This window comes from Mytilus galloprovincialis, chromosome 14 (genome assembly GCF_965363235.1).
Source record: "Mytilus galloprovincialis chromosome 14, xbMytGall1.hap1.1, whole genome shotgun sequence".
In the NCBI taxonomy this organism is placed as follows: Eukaryota; Metazoa; Mollusca; class Bivalvia; order Mytilida; family Mytilidae; genus Mytilus; species Mytilus galloprovincialis.
In genome coordinates, this window is record NC_134851.1 from 73,028,630 (window position 1) to 73,042,698 (window position 14,069).

General features: G+C 34.3%; 1 protein-coding gene across 1 annotated transcript; it reads right to left on the reverse strand.

The window, feature by feature from the left end:
* Window positions 1-5,527: 5,527 nt before the first annotated feature.
* On the reverse strand, window positions 5,528-10,606 carry LOC143059790 (neo-calmodulin-like). The gene is made up of 4 exons (XM_076233355.1): window positions 10,392-10,606; window positions 9,603-9,697; window positions 7,360-7,525; window positions 5,528-5,921 (listed from the first exon to the last, which is right to left on the reverse strand). Exons 1-4 carry the CDS (start codon window positions 10,545-10,547, stop codon window positions 5,667-5,669), a joined length of 672 nt encoding a protein of 223 aa, XP_076089470.1. The 5' UTR covers window positions 10,548-10,606; the 3' UTR covers window positions 5,528-5,666.
* Window positions 10,607-14,069: the final 3,463 nt, after the last annotated feature.

A 14,069-nucleotide genomic window follows, 5' to 3' on the forward strand; every position in this document is an offset into this window, starting at 1 on the left:
CATTTGGTCTCTTGTGGAGAGTTGTTTTAATGACAACCATACCACATCTTCTTTTTTTATATATCAATAATGATTTGGTGTCACTGATTTGCTTTATTTGAAAAAGACGTTCATTTTCTTCTCACGTGTTTCTTCTGGTGTATAAATATCCATACACAATATTTTGTAGTTACAAAGGACTTTTTTGGAAATCACGTTTTTTTGTGAAGGAAGTCATGGAAACAGCATCATAAGACATGATAAGGTGTCTTCACCTAACAATACAGAGTTCGTTACTAACGTGGATGATCTCTAGATACTGTAATTTGACGTGTAAACTTTAATATATATTTGACGTCTAAGCTTCACATGTTGCAGCCGTATGTAATATCTGACAAAACATTGTGACGTGTTCTTTTTACTGTAATTTGACATGTAGGCTTTGTATATCGCAGCCGTATGAAATATCTGACAAAGTTTTGTGACGTGTTCTCTTTACTGTAATTTGACATGTAGGCTTTGTATATCGCAGCCGTATGAAATATCTGACAAAGTTTTGTGACGTGTTCTCTTTACTGTAATTTGACGAGTACGCTCTGTATGTCGCAGCCGTATGTAATATCTGACAAAACTTTGTGACGTGTTCTTTTTACTGTAATTTGACATGTAGGCTTTGTATATCGCAGCCGTATGTAATATCTGACAAAGTTTTGTGACGTGTTCTCTTTACTGTAATTTGACGAGTACGCTCTGTATGTCGCAGCCGTATGTAATATCTGACAAAACTTTGTGACATGTTCTTTTTACTGTAATTTGACATTTAGGCTTTGTATATCGCAGCCGTATGAAATATCTGACAAAACTTTGTGACGTGTTCTCTTTACTGTAATTTGACATGTAGGCTTTGTATATCGCAGCCGTATGAAATATCTGACAAAGTTTTGTGACGTGTTCTCTTTACTGTAATTTGACATGTAGGCTTTGTATATCGCAGCCGTATGAAATATCTGACAAAACTTTGTGACGTGTTCTCTTTACTGTAATTTGACATGTAGGCTTTGTATATCGCAGCCGTATGAAATATCTGACAAAGTTTTGTGACGTGTTCTCTTTACTGTAATTTGACATGTAGGCTTTGTATGTCGCAGCCGTATGAAATATCTGACAAAGTTTTGTGACGTGTTCTCTTTACTGTAATTTGACATGTAGGCTTTGTATATCCCAACCGTATGAAATATCTGACAAAGTTTTGTGACGTGTTCTCTTTACTGTAATTTGACATGTAGGCTTTGTATGTCGCAGCCGTATGAAATATCTGACAAAGTTTTGTGACGTGTACCCTTTACTGTAATTTGACGTGTACGCTTTATATGTAGCAGCCGTATGTAATATCTGACAACACTTTGTGATGTGTTCTCTTTACTGTAATTTGACATGTAGGCTTTGTATATCACAGCCGTATGAAATATCTGACAAAGTTTTGTGACGTGTACCCTTTCTGTAATTTGACGAGTACGCTCTGTATGTCGCAGCCGTATGTAGTATCTGACAACACTTTGTGACGTGTTCTCTTTACTGTAATTTGACGAGTAAGCTTTACATGTCGCTGCCGTATGCAATATCTGACAAAATTTGTGACGTGTTCTCTTTACTGTAATTTGACGAGTAAGCTTTACATGTCACTGCCGTATGAAATATCTGTCAAAACTTTGTGACGTGTTCTCTTTACTGTAACTTGACGTGTACGCTTTGTATGTAGCAGCCGTATGTAATATCTGACAAAGTTTTGTGATGTGTACCCTTTACTGTAATTTGACATGTAGGCTTTGTATGTCGCAGCCGTATGTAATATCTGACAACACTTTGTGATGTGTTCTCTTTACTGTAATTTGACATGTAGGCTTTGTATATCGCAGCCGTATGAAATATCTGACAAAGTTTTGTGACGTGTACCCTTTACTGTAATTTGACGAGTACGCTCTGTATGTCGCAGCCGTATGTAGTATCTGACAACACTTTGTGACGTGTTCTCTTTACTGTAATTTGACGAGTAAGCTTTACATGTCGCTGCCGTATGCAATATCTGACAAAATTTGTGACGTGTTCTCTTTACTGTAACTTGACGTGTACGCTTTGTATGTAGCAGCCGTATGTAATATCTGACAAAGTTTTGTGATGTGTACCCTTTACTGTAATTTGACATGTAGGCTTTGTATGTCGCAGCCGTATGTAATATCTGACAACACTTTGTGATGTGTTCTCTTTACTGTAATTTGACATGTAGGCTTTGTATATCGCAGCCGTATGAAATATCTGACAAAGTTTTGTGACGTGTACCCTTTACTGTAATTTGACGAGTACGCTCTGTATGTCGCAGCCGTATGTAGTATCTGACAACACTTTGTGACGTGTTCTCTTTACTGTAATTTGACGAGTAAGCTTTACATGTCGCAGCCGTATGAAATATCTGACAAAGTTTTGTGACGTGTTCTCTTTACTGTAATTTGACATGTAGGCTTTGTATATCCCAACCGTATGAAATATCTGACAAAGTTTTGTGACGTGTTCTCTTTACTGTAATTTGACATGTAGGCTTTGTATGTCGCAGCCGTATGAAATATCTGACAAAGTTTTGTGACGTGTACCCTTTACTGTAATTTGACGTGTACGCTTTATATGTAGCAGCCGTATGTAATATCTGACAACACTTTGTGATGTGTTCTCTTTACTGTAATTTGACATGTAGGCTTTGTATATCACAGCCGTATGAAATATCTGACAAAGTTTTGTGACGTGTACCCTTTCTGTAATTTGACGAGTACGCTCTGTATGTCGCAGCCGTATGTAGTATCTGACAACACTTTGTGACGTGTTCTCTTTACTGTAATTTGACGAGTAAGCTTTACATGTCGCTGCCGTATGCAATATCTGACAAAATTTGTGACGTGTTCTCTTTACTGTAATTTGACGAGTAAGCTTTACATGTCACTGCCGTATGAAATATCTGTCAAAACTTTGTGACGTGTTCTCTTTACTGTAACTTGACGTGTACGCTTTGTATGTAGCAGCCGTATGTAATATCTGACAAAGTTTTGTGATGTGTACCCTTTACTGTAATTTGACATGTAGGCTTTGTATGTCGCAGCCGTATGTAATATCTGACAACACTTTGTGATGTGTTCTCTTTACTGTAATTTGACATGTAGGCTTTGTATATCGCAGCCGTATGAAATATCTGACAAAGTTTTGTGACGTGTACCCTTTACTGTAATTTGACGAGTACGCTCTGTATGTCGCAGCCGTATGTAGTATCTGACAACACTTTGTGACGTGTTCTCTTTACTGTAATTTGACGAGTAAGCTTTACATGTCGCTGCCGTATGCAATATCTGACAAAATTTGTGACGTGTTCTCTTTACTGTAACTTGACGTGTACGCTTTGTATGTAGCAGCCGTATGTAATATCTGACAAAGTTTTGTGATGTGTACCCTTTACTGTAATTTGACATGTAGGCTTTGTATGTCGCAGCCGTATGTAATATCTGACAACACTTTGTGATGTGTTCTCTTTACTGTAATTTGACATGTAGGCTTTGTATATCGCAGCCGTATGAAATATCTGACAAAGTTTTGTGACGTGTACCCTTTACTGTAATTTGACGAGTACGCTCTGTATGTCGCAGCCGTATGTAGTATCTGACAACACTTTGTGACGTGTTCTCTTTACTGTAATTTGACGAGTAAGCTTTACATGTCGCTGCCGTATGCAATATCTGACAAAATTTGTGACGTGTTCTCTTTACTGTAATTTGACGAGTAAGCTTTACATGTCACTGCCGTATGAAATATCTGACAAAACTTTGTGACATGTTCTCTTTACTGTAACTTGACGTGTACGCTTTGTATGTAGCAGCCGTATGTAATATCTGACAAAGTTTTGTGATGTGTACCCTTTACTGTAATTTGACATGTAGGCTTTGTATGTCGCAGCCGTATGTAATATCTGACAACACTTTGTGACGTGTTCTCTTTACTGTAATTTAACATGTAGGCTTTGTATGTCGCAGCCGTATGTAATATCTGACAAAACTTTGTGACGTGTTCTTTTTACTGTAATTTGACATGTACGCTTTGTATATCGCAGCCGTAAGCAATATCTGACAAAATTTTGTGACGTGTTCTCTTTATTCTAATTTGACATGTACGAAATATATGACAAAACTTTGTGAAGTGCACTCTTTATTGTAACTTGACGTGTACGCTTTGTATGTAGCAGCCGTATGTAATATCTGACAAAGTTTTGTGATGTGTACCCTTTACCGTAATTTGACATGTAGGCTCTGTATGTCGCAGCCGTATGTAATATCTGACAACACTTTGTGGCGTGTTCTCTTTACTGTAATTTGACGTGTACGCTTTGTATGTCGCAGCCGTATGTAATATCTGAGAAAACTTTTTTGACGTGTTCTCTTTACTGTAATTTGACGAGTAAGCTTTACATGTCGCTGCCGTATGCAATATCTGACAAAATTTGTGACGTGTTCACTTTACTGTAATTTGACGAGTAAGCTTTACATGTCGCTGCCGTATGTAATATCTGACAAAATTTGTGACGTGTTCTCTTTACTGTAATTTGACGAGTAAGCTTTACATGTCACTGCCGTATGAAATATCTGACAAAACTTTGTGACGTGTTCTTTTTACTGTAACTTGACGTGTACGCATTGTATGTAGCAGCCGTATGTAATATCTGACAAAGTTTTGTGACGTGTTCTCTTTACTGTAATTTGACATGTACGCTTTGTATGTCGCAGCCGTATGTAATATCTGACAACACTTTGTGACGTGTTCTCTTTACTGTAATTTGACATGTAGGCTTTGTATGTTGCAGCCGTATGTAATATCTGACAACACTTTGTGGCGTGTTCTCTTTACTGTAATTTGACGTGTACGCTTTGTATGTGGCAGCCGTATGTAATATCTGAGAAAACTTTTTTGACGTGTTCTCTTTACTGTAATTTGACGAGTAAGCTTTACATGTCGCTGCCGTATGCAATATCTGACAAAATTTGTGACGTGTTCACTTTACTGTAATTTGACGAGTAAGCTTTACATGTCGCTGCCGTATGCAATATCTGACAAAATTTGTGACGTGTTCTCTTTACTGTAATTTGACGAGTAAGCTTTACATGTCACTGCCGTATGAAATATCTGACAAAACTTTGTGACGTGTTCTCTTTACTGTAATTTGACGTGTAAGCTTTAAGTCTCATATCTGTATGCAATATCGGACAAATCTTTATGACATGTACTACTTATTGTAATTTGACATGTAAGGACAGAAACTGCAAGAACGACAAGAAAAACCGACAGTCACATTGACACCATGTTTGTTTTACTTTGTCTGTAGAATACTTTATATATATGTACCTCATTGAAGTCGATTCTAGTATTGTCATGTATCATACCTCACTTACTTTATAGTTGGACACTGTAATAAGTAAGTTTATGTGAAGGCAAGAGCATAACATTTTACAAGTAAAACACATTTTACAATCAATTTAAAACTTTTATTACGATGAAAAAATATATATACGAGAAAAATGCTTAGTACAAATAATATAAGTTATATAAATACAACAATAATTTTACAACAAGTTTATTCCATATGTTCATAATGAGCATAGTTACTTTGCGGTTTCATAAGCTCTGATAAAGTCTTCGTATTTAAGACTGTTATCCTCACCTTTACACCACGTGATCAGCATACTAGACAATTTGTCACCACAAAGTTTAAACTCCTCATCCGATTTGATTCCGTCTATTAATTCCTGTTTAGACAATGTTCCACTTTTGTCCACATCAAGTCGTTTGAAGATGTCTCTCAGAAGTTCACCAGTAGAGCGCCGACCCCAGATATCTAGAAACTCGTCATAGCTAATCTAAGAGAGAACATAATTATAAACATCACAATGTGAACACAATGCACTGATGCTTACGAATTCAGCCACAGTATCACAATGTGAACACAATGCACTGATGCTTACGAATTTAGCCACAGTATCACAATGTGAACACAATGCACTGATGCTTACGAATTCAGCCACAGTATCACAATGTGAGCACAATGCACTGATGCTTACGAATTCAGCCACAGTATTTTTTTTCAAAACTTTTATATCAAGAAAACAAATCATTTTTACATTTTATTATCATATTTTATTATCATAGCATTTGCAATTTTAAACTGTTAAATACTGATTCTTTTTAACAATAAGTTAAATAAAAATACGCATTTTTAGAACGTCTGTTGATATCTCAAATGTATTCAAATTCAAGAATCATTAATCTAAATGCCGAAAGAAAATCTCCTCTTTAAAAATATTGTTATCTAGGTGTGATTTATAGCGCCTGAAACATTGGTAATAGTTTATCCAAGTTATCACTTGGTATTAGCGGTTTCGATAAAAAAAAAAACAACATTAATCAGACATCTAAGTTACTTGTATCAATTGACATTTTTGTGGTGCCTATTACATTGTTACATCCTGCGCAACCAAACGAACATAGATGCGTGATAAAAGCTCACACGTTCATACGGACATGGCTGTATTTAAAACATTTAAAACCCAAACCGACATAAATGTCAGGGGCGGATGCAGGAATTTTCGAAAGGGGGGTGCTAACCCAGGTAACCCAGGGCAAAAGGGGGGTGCAAAACATATGTCCCGATACAAATGCATTGATCGGCAAAAATAAAGGGGGTGCGCACCCCCGGAACCCCCCCCCCCCCCTGGATCCGCCACTGAATGTGTATCAAAACCCCACACAACCTAACGAACATGTGTGCGTATTAACTACCCACAAAGCCAACGCATTATTAAAATTTTTTTTTTATTTACTTTCTTTCATGCAGTCTCCATTTCTTATTATATGTTGGAATTAAACTTGAAGAGGTTTAATTCTCAATCTAAAGTTTTTGTGTTTTGATTGGTCAATTCTTGTTTGTTTTTTAATCATTATATTGTTTGTGTATCTTCAACTATTGATTGGTTTTGTTATTTTGGTATATTCTCAAAAACTTAGTTTTGAGATTACTGTCGGTCTTTCTTGTTAGCTCTTTCTGATGACGAATTATTGATAGCACATTTAATTATGAACAATCACAAAAGCGATTTTTCTCGAAGTACTAACGGTAATTTCAAGGTAACAGACATAAAAAAAACAAAAAACAACAACAACAGCTGAATGAAAGGCAATAAACGATACTGTTTTTTTTTAATTGTCGTTCTGTGTTTTTTAAAGTTGCTGTCTCAGTCATAGAAATGTATACACAACCTTGTTTTTTTATTAGACACAATTTAAAAGACACAGCTATACCTTTTTATCGTCATCCTTTATAAGGGCTAGCAGCATTTCTGATATCATTTCAGCCTTGACATCAAGTCCACATTCATTGGTCGCTGCTGCCAGGATTTCGTCTCGTGTTAAAAATCCACTTCCATCAGCATCTAAATGTTTAAACGATCTTCTCATCACTAAAGTCCTGTAAAATGTAAAAGTTAACGGCGATACAATACAATGCTCATCACTAGAGTCCTGTAAAATGTAAAAGTAAATGGCGATACAATACAATGCTCATCACTAGAGTCCTGTAAATGTTAAAGTAAATGACGGTTCAATATAAAGTCTGGGGAAATGTAAAAGTTAGTGGCAGTACAATACAATGCTAATCACTAGAGTCCTGAAAATGTCAAATTAAATGACAGTACCAGAGGCGGATTTAGGGGGGGGAGGCCTGCCCCCCCCCTTTTGAGAAAAAAATTGGTTGCTTATATAGGGAATCACTGAGGATTGACGAAATCGGGCCCCCTCTTAGGCAGCCAGTGGGCCCCCACTTATGAAAATTTCTGGATCCTCCACTGGGTACAATATAAAGTCTGGGAAAATGTAAAAGTTAGTGGCAGTACAATACAATGCTGATCACTAAAGTCCTGTAAATGTAAAAGAAAATGGCGGTACAATATAAAGTCTGGGAAAATGTAAAAGTTAGTGGCAGTACAATACAATGCTCATCACCTAAGTGGCTTTATAAAAAATGGTTAATGTTATTATAAACAACTGTCTTACAAGTGGGAGGTTGAGTTAGCTATAAAACCAAATTTAACCCTCATGGAAAAAATTACAAGTCAGGAATTAAACTATTTTTTTTCTCACTCAGTTTGTCAGGTTTTTTTCATTTTTTTCAATTTTTTTTCGTTTTTGTGTTTTGTGTTTTGTATTGCTTTATTAATTTATTTGTCATTTTCTATTTTTGCCGAAAACTAAACACTTAGGTGGAAATAATATCCTCGATTTTTTTTTTATATAAAACGAAGGAATGGACGAATGAAAGGATTGGCGTTTAATGTTCACTGGCAAATATCACATGAATATCAGGACAAGGACATGCTAATCATTCTGAAACTTTGCTCCAAGGAGATTAATGCGGCGGTTATTTACTAAAAATAATCATTCGAAAAAGTTATAATTTTGATTATTAGGGTGTGGATATGATAATAAAAACACCCTTAATTTTTGCATTAGTTACATTTAAAAAAGTGTACAAACGCACACTATTAAAACTACAGTATAAGTGTTATCATTTATTGCCATGCAAAAGCAATGATAAGAAAATACACGCCATTAATATTGTATTCCAAATCTATAACTGTAAAACATATATATCTTTTGAAAGTCACTGCATACGGGAAATTTAAGACACCTTTTTTTTTTTAAAATTTTTTTAATTTTTTAATAAAAAGCCCACAATTTTAGAACTATAGAAAAGATACAATATTTATATATTACTTCTATGTGAATTAGATGTAGTTCAGCTTCTCTCTGATCTACAGGGCTAACGCCCCTCAGAAATGCTTACATTCTAATACATATATCTAAGCAATGAAGATGTTTTGAAGTGAAATGCACCTAGACTTACTATAATAGATAATTGAGTGATTATTTTATGTAGGAAATGTAATGAGAATGTGTGCGGCTGTTTATGATGTATTTATAGAACTACACAGTAGCAATTTCAACAGCTGTAATAGACATGATAGATAAAACATTCTATTATTGCAAAGTAAAACTTCAATCACTAACGAAGTTTGTTATGAATCACTTTCTGGTTAAAGTGAATACTGCATATATTATAACATCTTTGATTTAACGGTATCATTTATGGCACCATATTTCTAGACATTCAAGTATATTCCTCAACATTCATATATGCTACATAGATAATTTATATATATATACATATCTGTTATTTTTCTATTTTCTATTCTGTTCTTTGTTACACTACATCATTAATAAATAATAATTATCAGTGTAATAAATTGTATTGTATTGTATTGTATTGTATTGTATTGTATTGTATTGTATTGTATTGTATTGTATTGTATTGTATTGTATTGTATTGTATTGTATTGTATTGTGTATTGTATTGTGTATTGTATTGTATTGTATTGTATTGTATTGTATTGTATTGTGTATTGTGTATTGTGTATTGTATTGTATTGTATTGTATTGTATTGTATTGTATTGTATTGTATTGTATTGTGATTCAAATATTATCTTACTTGAAATCAATCTTTGGCACTTTTGACATCGCATTCTTAAATTCTACTCTAGAAACCACTTGGTTCTTGTCGGCATCTATCTCGGAGAATATTTTCTGTAAAAGATGACCAAATAATCGTATGAAAACGATGTCTTTACTGATAATGCGTGCTGTACGAATTCTGTGTCTAAATTAGACTTCGAATTACACTAAACTCTTTTATTTCTAATCATTGCCGTTTGAATATTTAATTTTCTGTGGATTTTGAAAATGAATAGCCTGGCCTAGTAATTATTGAAAGAAGACATAGTCTTGCCCCACGAAGTGATGGAAAGGAATTTTCTACAACACAAAATACAGGAAATAATTAAATAATTGTGTGTTTATAAAGAAACGACTTTCTCGCTGTAAATTGCACAGCCGCTGAAAATATTAAAACATGCATACATGTTGCAACAGTTGAAGATTATAATTCAATTGGAAAACTTTCCTTCTGTCCCCCTGCCCATGAATATCAAATAGTCGTCTCCTAAGTTGCTTATAAAAAACATGGCAATCTTCCCAACTTTGCTTCTTTACCATTGATTAGTCTATGAGTCATAATTACAAAAAAAAAAAAAAAAAAAAAAAAAAAATGAGGAAGCAATTGCAACTTATTTTTAATATTTGAAAGAAAAGTATCTCATTGAAAGATTCTAATCGCCTAAAATTAGAATAACATACGAACAAATATCAGCGAAAATATTGATACATAAAAAAACTAATATCCGCGTCTTCTTCATTTACATGTTCCAGGGAAAAATCATACCTTAGCTTCTTCATCGCTTCCTTTAAATCCAGAATTCCGAAGAACCTGGATAACTTCGGAAAGCTGTAAGGTTCCACTATTATCCTTATCAGCTTGTGTAAAGTTTTCCTCAATCCTAGAGATATGTCTTTGTGCCCAAACACTTAATCCAGCCATTTTACAGAAGATTGTGTGTTGTATGATTTTGATGTTTTAAGTATGAAGTGCTGTTTTATTACTTAACTTATGAGTAACAGAACCAGTGTAACAGATGCAACGCACAAACTTGAGGGACCTTGAAGGGAAACTAATTATTTTTCGTGCCTATTTTTAAACTGTTATACAACCTGTGCCTGACTTTAAAATTTAAACTATAAGGAACTTATTTTTTCCCCAGATTTGTTGGTTTTATGTTTGGCAGCGGCTATTCTTCTGGGTAGCCGGAAAAATAGTTAAAAAATATCCATTCTTCCGACCATCCGGAAGAAGACTAGTTTTTCTCTGCTTTATTTTGCTATTTTACCGTCCATGCATAACAACTAATGACCAATGCATGTAGTTATTGTAAAGTGGTTATTGTAGCATCCAGTACCTCGCTGAAGTACTTCCATTATTCATTTTTCATTATTCAAAATTCAATATTGAATAATGAAATAGTTCCCCATTCATTATTCAATGTGAAGTGATGAATAATGAGTACTGAAATAGTTCATTTTTTTATTATTAAAGTTGAAAAAGTGAATAGTGAAATAAAATAAAAAAAAAAAATGACTGTGACACTATAGGAAAAGGTAATGAAAAATTTGAAATCAGATCGAGAAATTGAAGTAAGATGCGCTGAATTTATGCAAAAAATGGAAGGCAGACTAGTAAATCTCGAAACGGAAATGAAATCCAAGGTAAACACTGAGCAAGTAAATGACATTGTAAAATCTTTGATAGGTACATGTGGTACAGGCAATGAGGCTGTTAGTGTTGATATAGAAAAATCAGTTGAAATGAAACTTTCAGAAATAAGAGATAGTTCAAGCAGGGAAAAAAACATTATTATCCATGGGGTAAAAGAAAGTACAGAAAAACTCCCTTCTGATCGTAAGGAAGCAGACAAACAATTCTTCTCAGAACTTTTAGAATATCTACATGCAGATAGTAATTGTATTAGCAATGTTGTTAGAATTGGAAAGAAAACTGACGATAACGAGAAATCAAGGCCTATGAAGGTAACATTAAGCAATACCGAAAGTAAAAAGAGTGTAATGAAAAACCTTTCAAGATTAAAAAACACAGGAACTGATAGTCAATTTTACAACATAAGTGTGACCCATGACATGACTAAAACAGAGAGGGAACAAAACAAAGCAAAAATAAATGAGGCAAAAGAGAAAACAGAAAGTGACAAATCGGGGAAATACCACTTCATAGTTCGGGGGCCCCCCTGGGCAAGAAGAATAGTAAGGGTATTAAAGGAAGAGTAATACCAAAAGATGACAATGTAAATAATGTAAATTCTTTTAAAGTTATTGGTGACAAGCATTTTAACGGCCAAAAACACGCAAGTGTTTTATCTGAACTTAAGTGTGTTTATACTAACGCAGATAGTTTTATAAACAAATTTGATGAGTTCAAAACAAGATTTATTAATGAGGAATCAGATCCTGACATCATAATTATAACTGAAGTTCTTCCAAAGAATAGTAGATACCGTATTTTAAAGGCAGAATTATCAATTGATGGATATGATATCTTTCCTGAGAATTTTCCAACAAATAGTGTTCGTGGAATTATTATTTATGTAAAACAGGAACTTCAAGCAGTTGAGATAGACATTGAGCATGAATTTAAGGAATATGTTTGCTTAAAGATAAACCTAGTGAATAACGATAAACTATTAGTAGGTTGTATTTATAAGAGTCCATCTTCATCTGAAGAACAACACAAGGCATTAAACGATTTACTTGTGAAAATTAGCAAATTAGAAGACTCGTATTCACATGTGCTTTTGTCAGGCGATTTTAATTTTCCTGACATAAACTGGGAAACGTGGTCTGCTAAAGATAATATTAGTACTAACTTTTTAGAATGTATACGTGATTGTTATTATCAACAGATGGTAGATAAACCAACACGATATCGTATTAACCAAGAACCATCACTGCTTGATCTTATATTAGTAAATGATAAGAACTTTATCCAGAATATTGAATATCAAGACCCGATTGGGCACAGTGACCATAATGTTTTAGTTTTTAACTTTAAATGTTATTTAACATATGAGAATTCGAAAAGCGTAAAATTTAACTATTTTAAAGCTAATTATGACAAGTTAAAGGATCATATGAATGTTAACTGGGAAGAATTACTAGCTAATAAAGATACAGAAGATATGGTTAGCATGTTCATGGACAAATTATCGGATGCTATGAATTTACATATACCGAAAAAACATATATCAAAGAAGAAATTTAAAACACCTCTTAGTGCTGAGGCTAGATTATCAATCAGGAAAAAACACAGAGCATGGGAAAAATATAGAATCAATAAAGATAACGATAGCTACAGGGGGTATACAAAAGCTCGCAATAAAGCAAAAGCAACAGTTTCTAAAGAAAGGAAAAACCGGGAAAAGTCTATAGCAGAGTCTGCAAAAACAAACTGTAAAAACTTTTGGTCTTATGTTAATGCAAAGCGAAAATCTAAAAGTGGCGTATCAGAACTTCATGTAAAAAGGGATGGTAATAACTTTATTGCAAGCACAGATACAGAAAAGGCTGAGGTACTGGCTGAATTTTTCACTAGTGTTTTTACAGTAGAGGACGATGATGATGATACATTTATTGAAAATATACCATATGTTGAAGAATCTAGCAATGATAACTTTAATATTAAAGAAATCAACAAACTTCTTAAAAACTTAAATACTTCAAAATCACCAGGACCTGACCAGGTACATCCAAAGGTATTATTTGAACTAGCTGATATAATAGACACCCCACTAACCATGATTTTCAATAGCTCATTTAAAACTGGTACGGTACCTAAAGATTGGAAAATTGGCCAAATTACAGCTCTCTTTAAGAAAGGTGACAAGAAACTAGCTTCAAACTACAGACCTGTAAGCCTGACTAGCATTATATGCAAGCTGATGGAGAAACTTATAAGAAAGAACATCGTAGACCATATGAACCGTTATAATCTTTTCAGCGATAGACAATTTGGTTTTATTGGAGGTAGATCAACCTCATTACAACTATTAAAAGTCCTAGATCACTGGACCAGTATTTTAGATAGGGGTGGGTCAATAGATGCAGTTTACACCGATTTTATGAAGGCGTTTGACAAAGTCCCACATAGACGACTTATCAACAAACTTAGATCATATGGCATGAGCTTACAAACATGTAATTGGATCAAGAACTTTCTTAGTGACCGCCAACAAAGAGTACAAATTAATGGAAACTTTTCAAAATGGCACGATGTTACTAGTGGTATTCCGCAAGGATCAGTTTTGGGCCCAATTCTGTTTGTTATCTTTATTAACGATTTGCCGTCATGTGCAGAGTCTGATGTATACATGTTTGCCGATGACACTAAACTATATAGAGCTATAAACAACGATAGTGACAACATCATAATGCAAAACGACATAAATAGTATGTTTAAGTGGAGCGAAAAATGGCTTTTACGTTTTCATCCGGACAA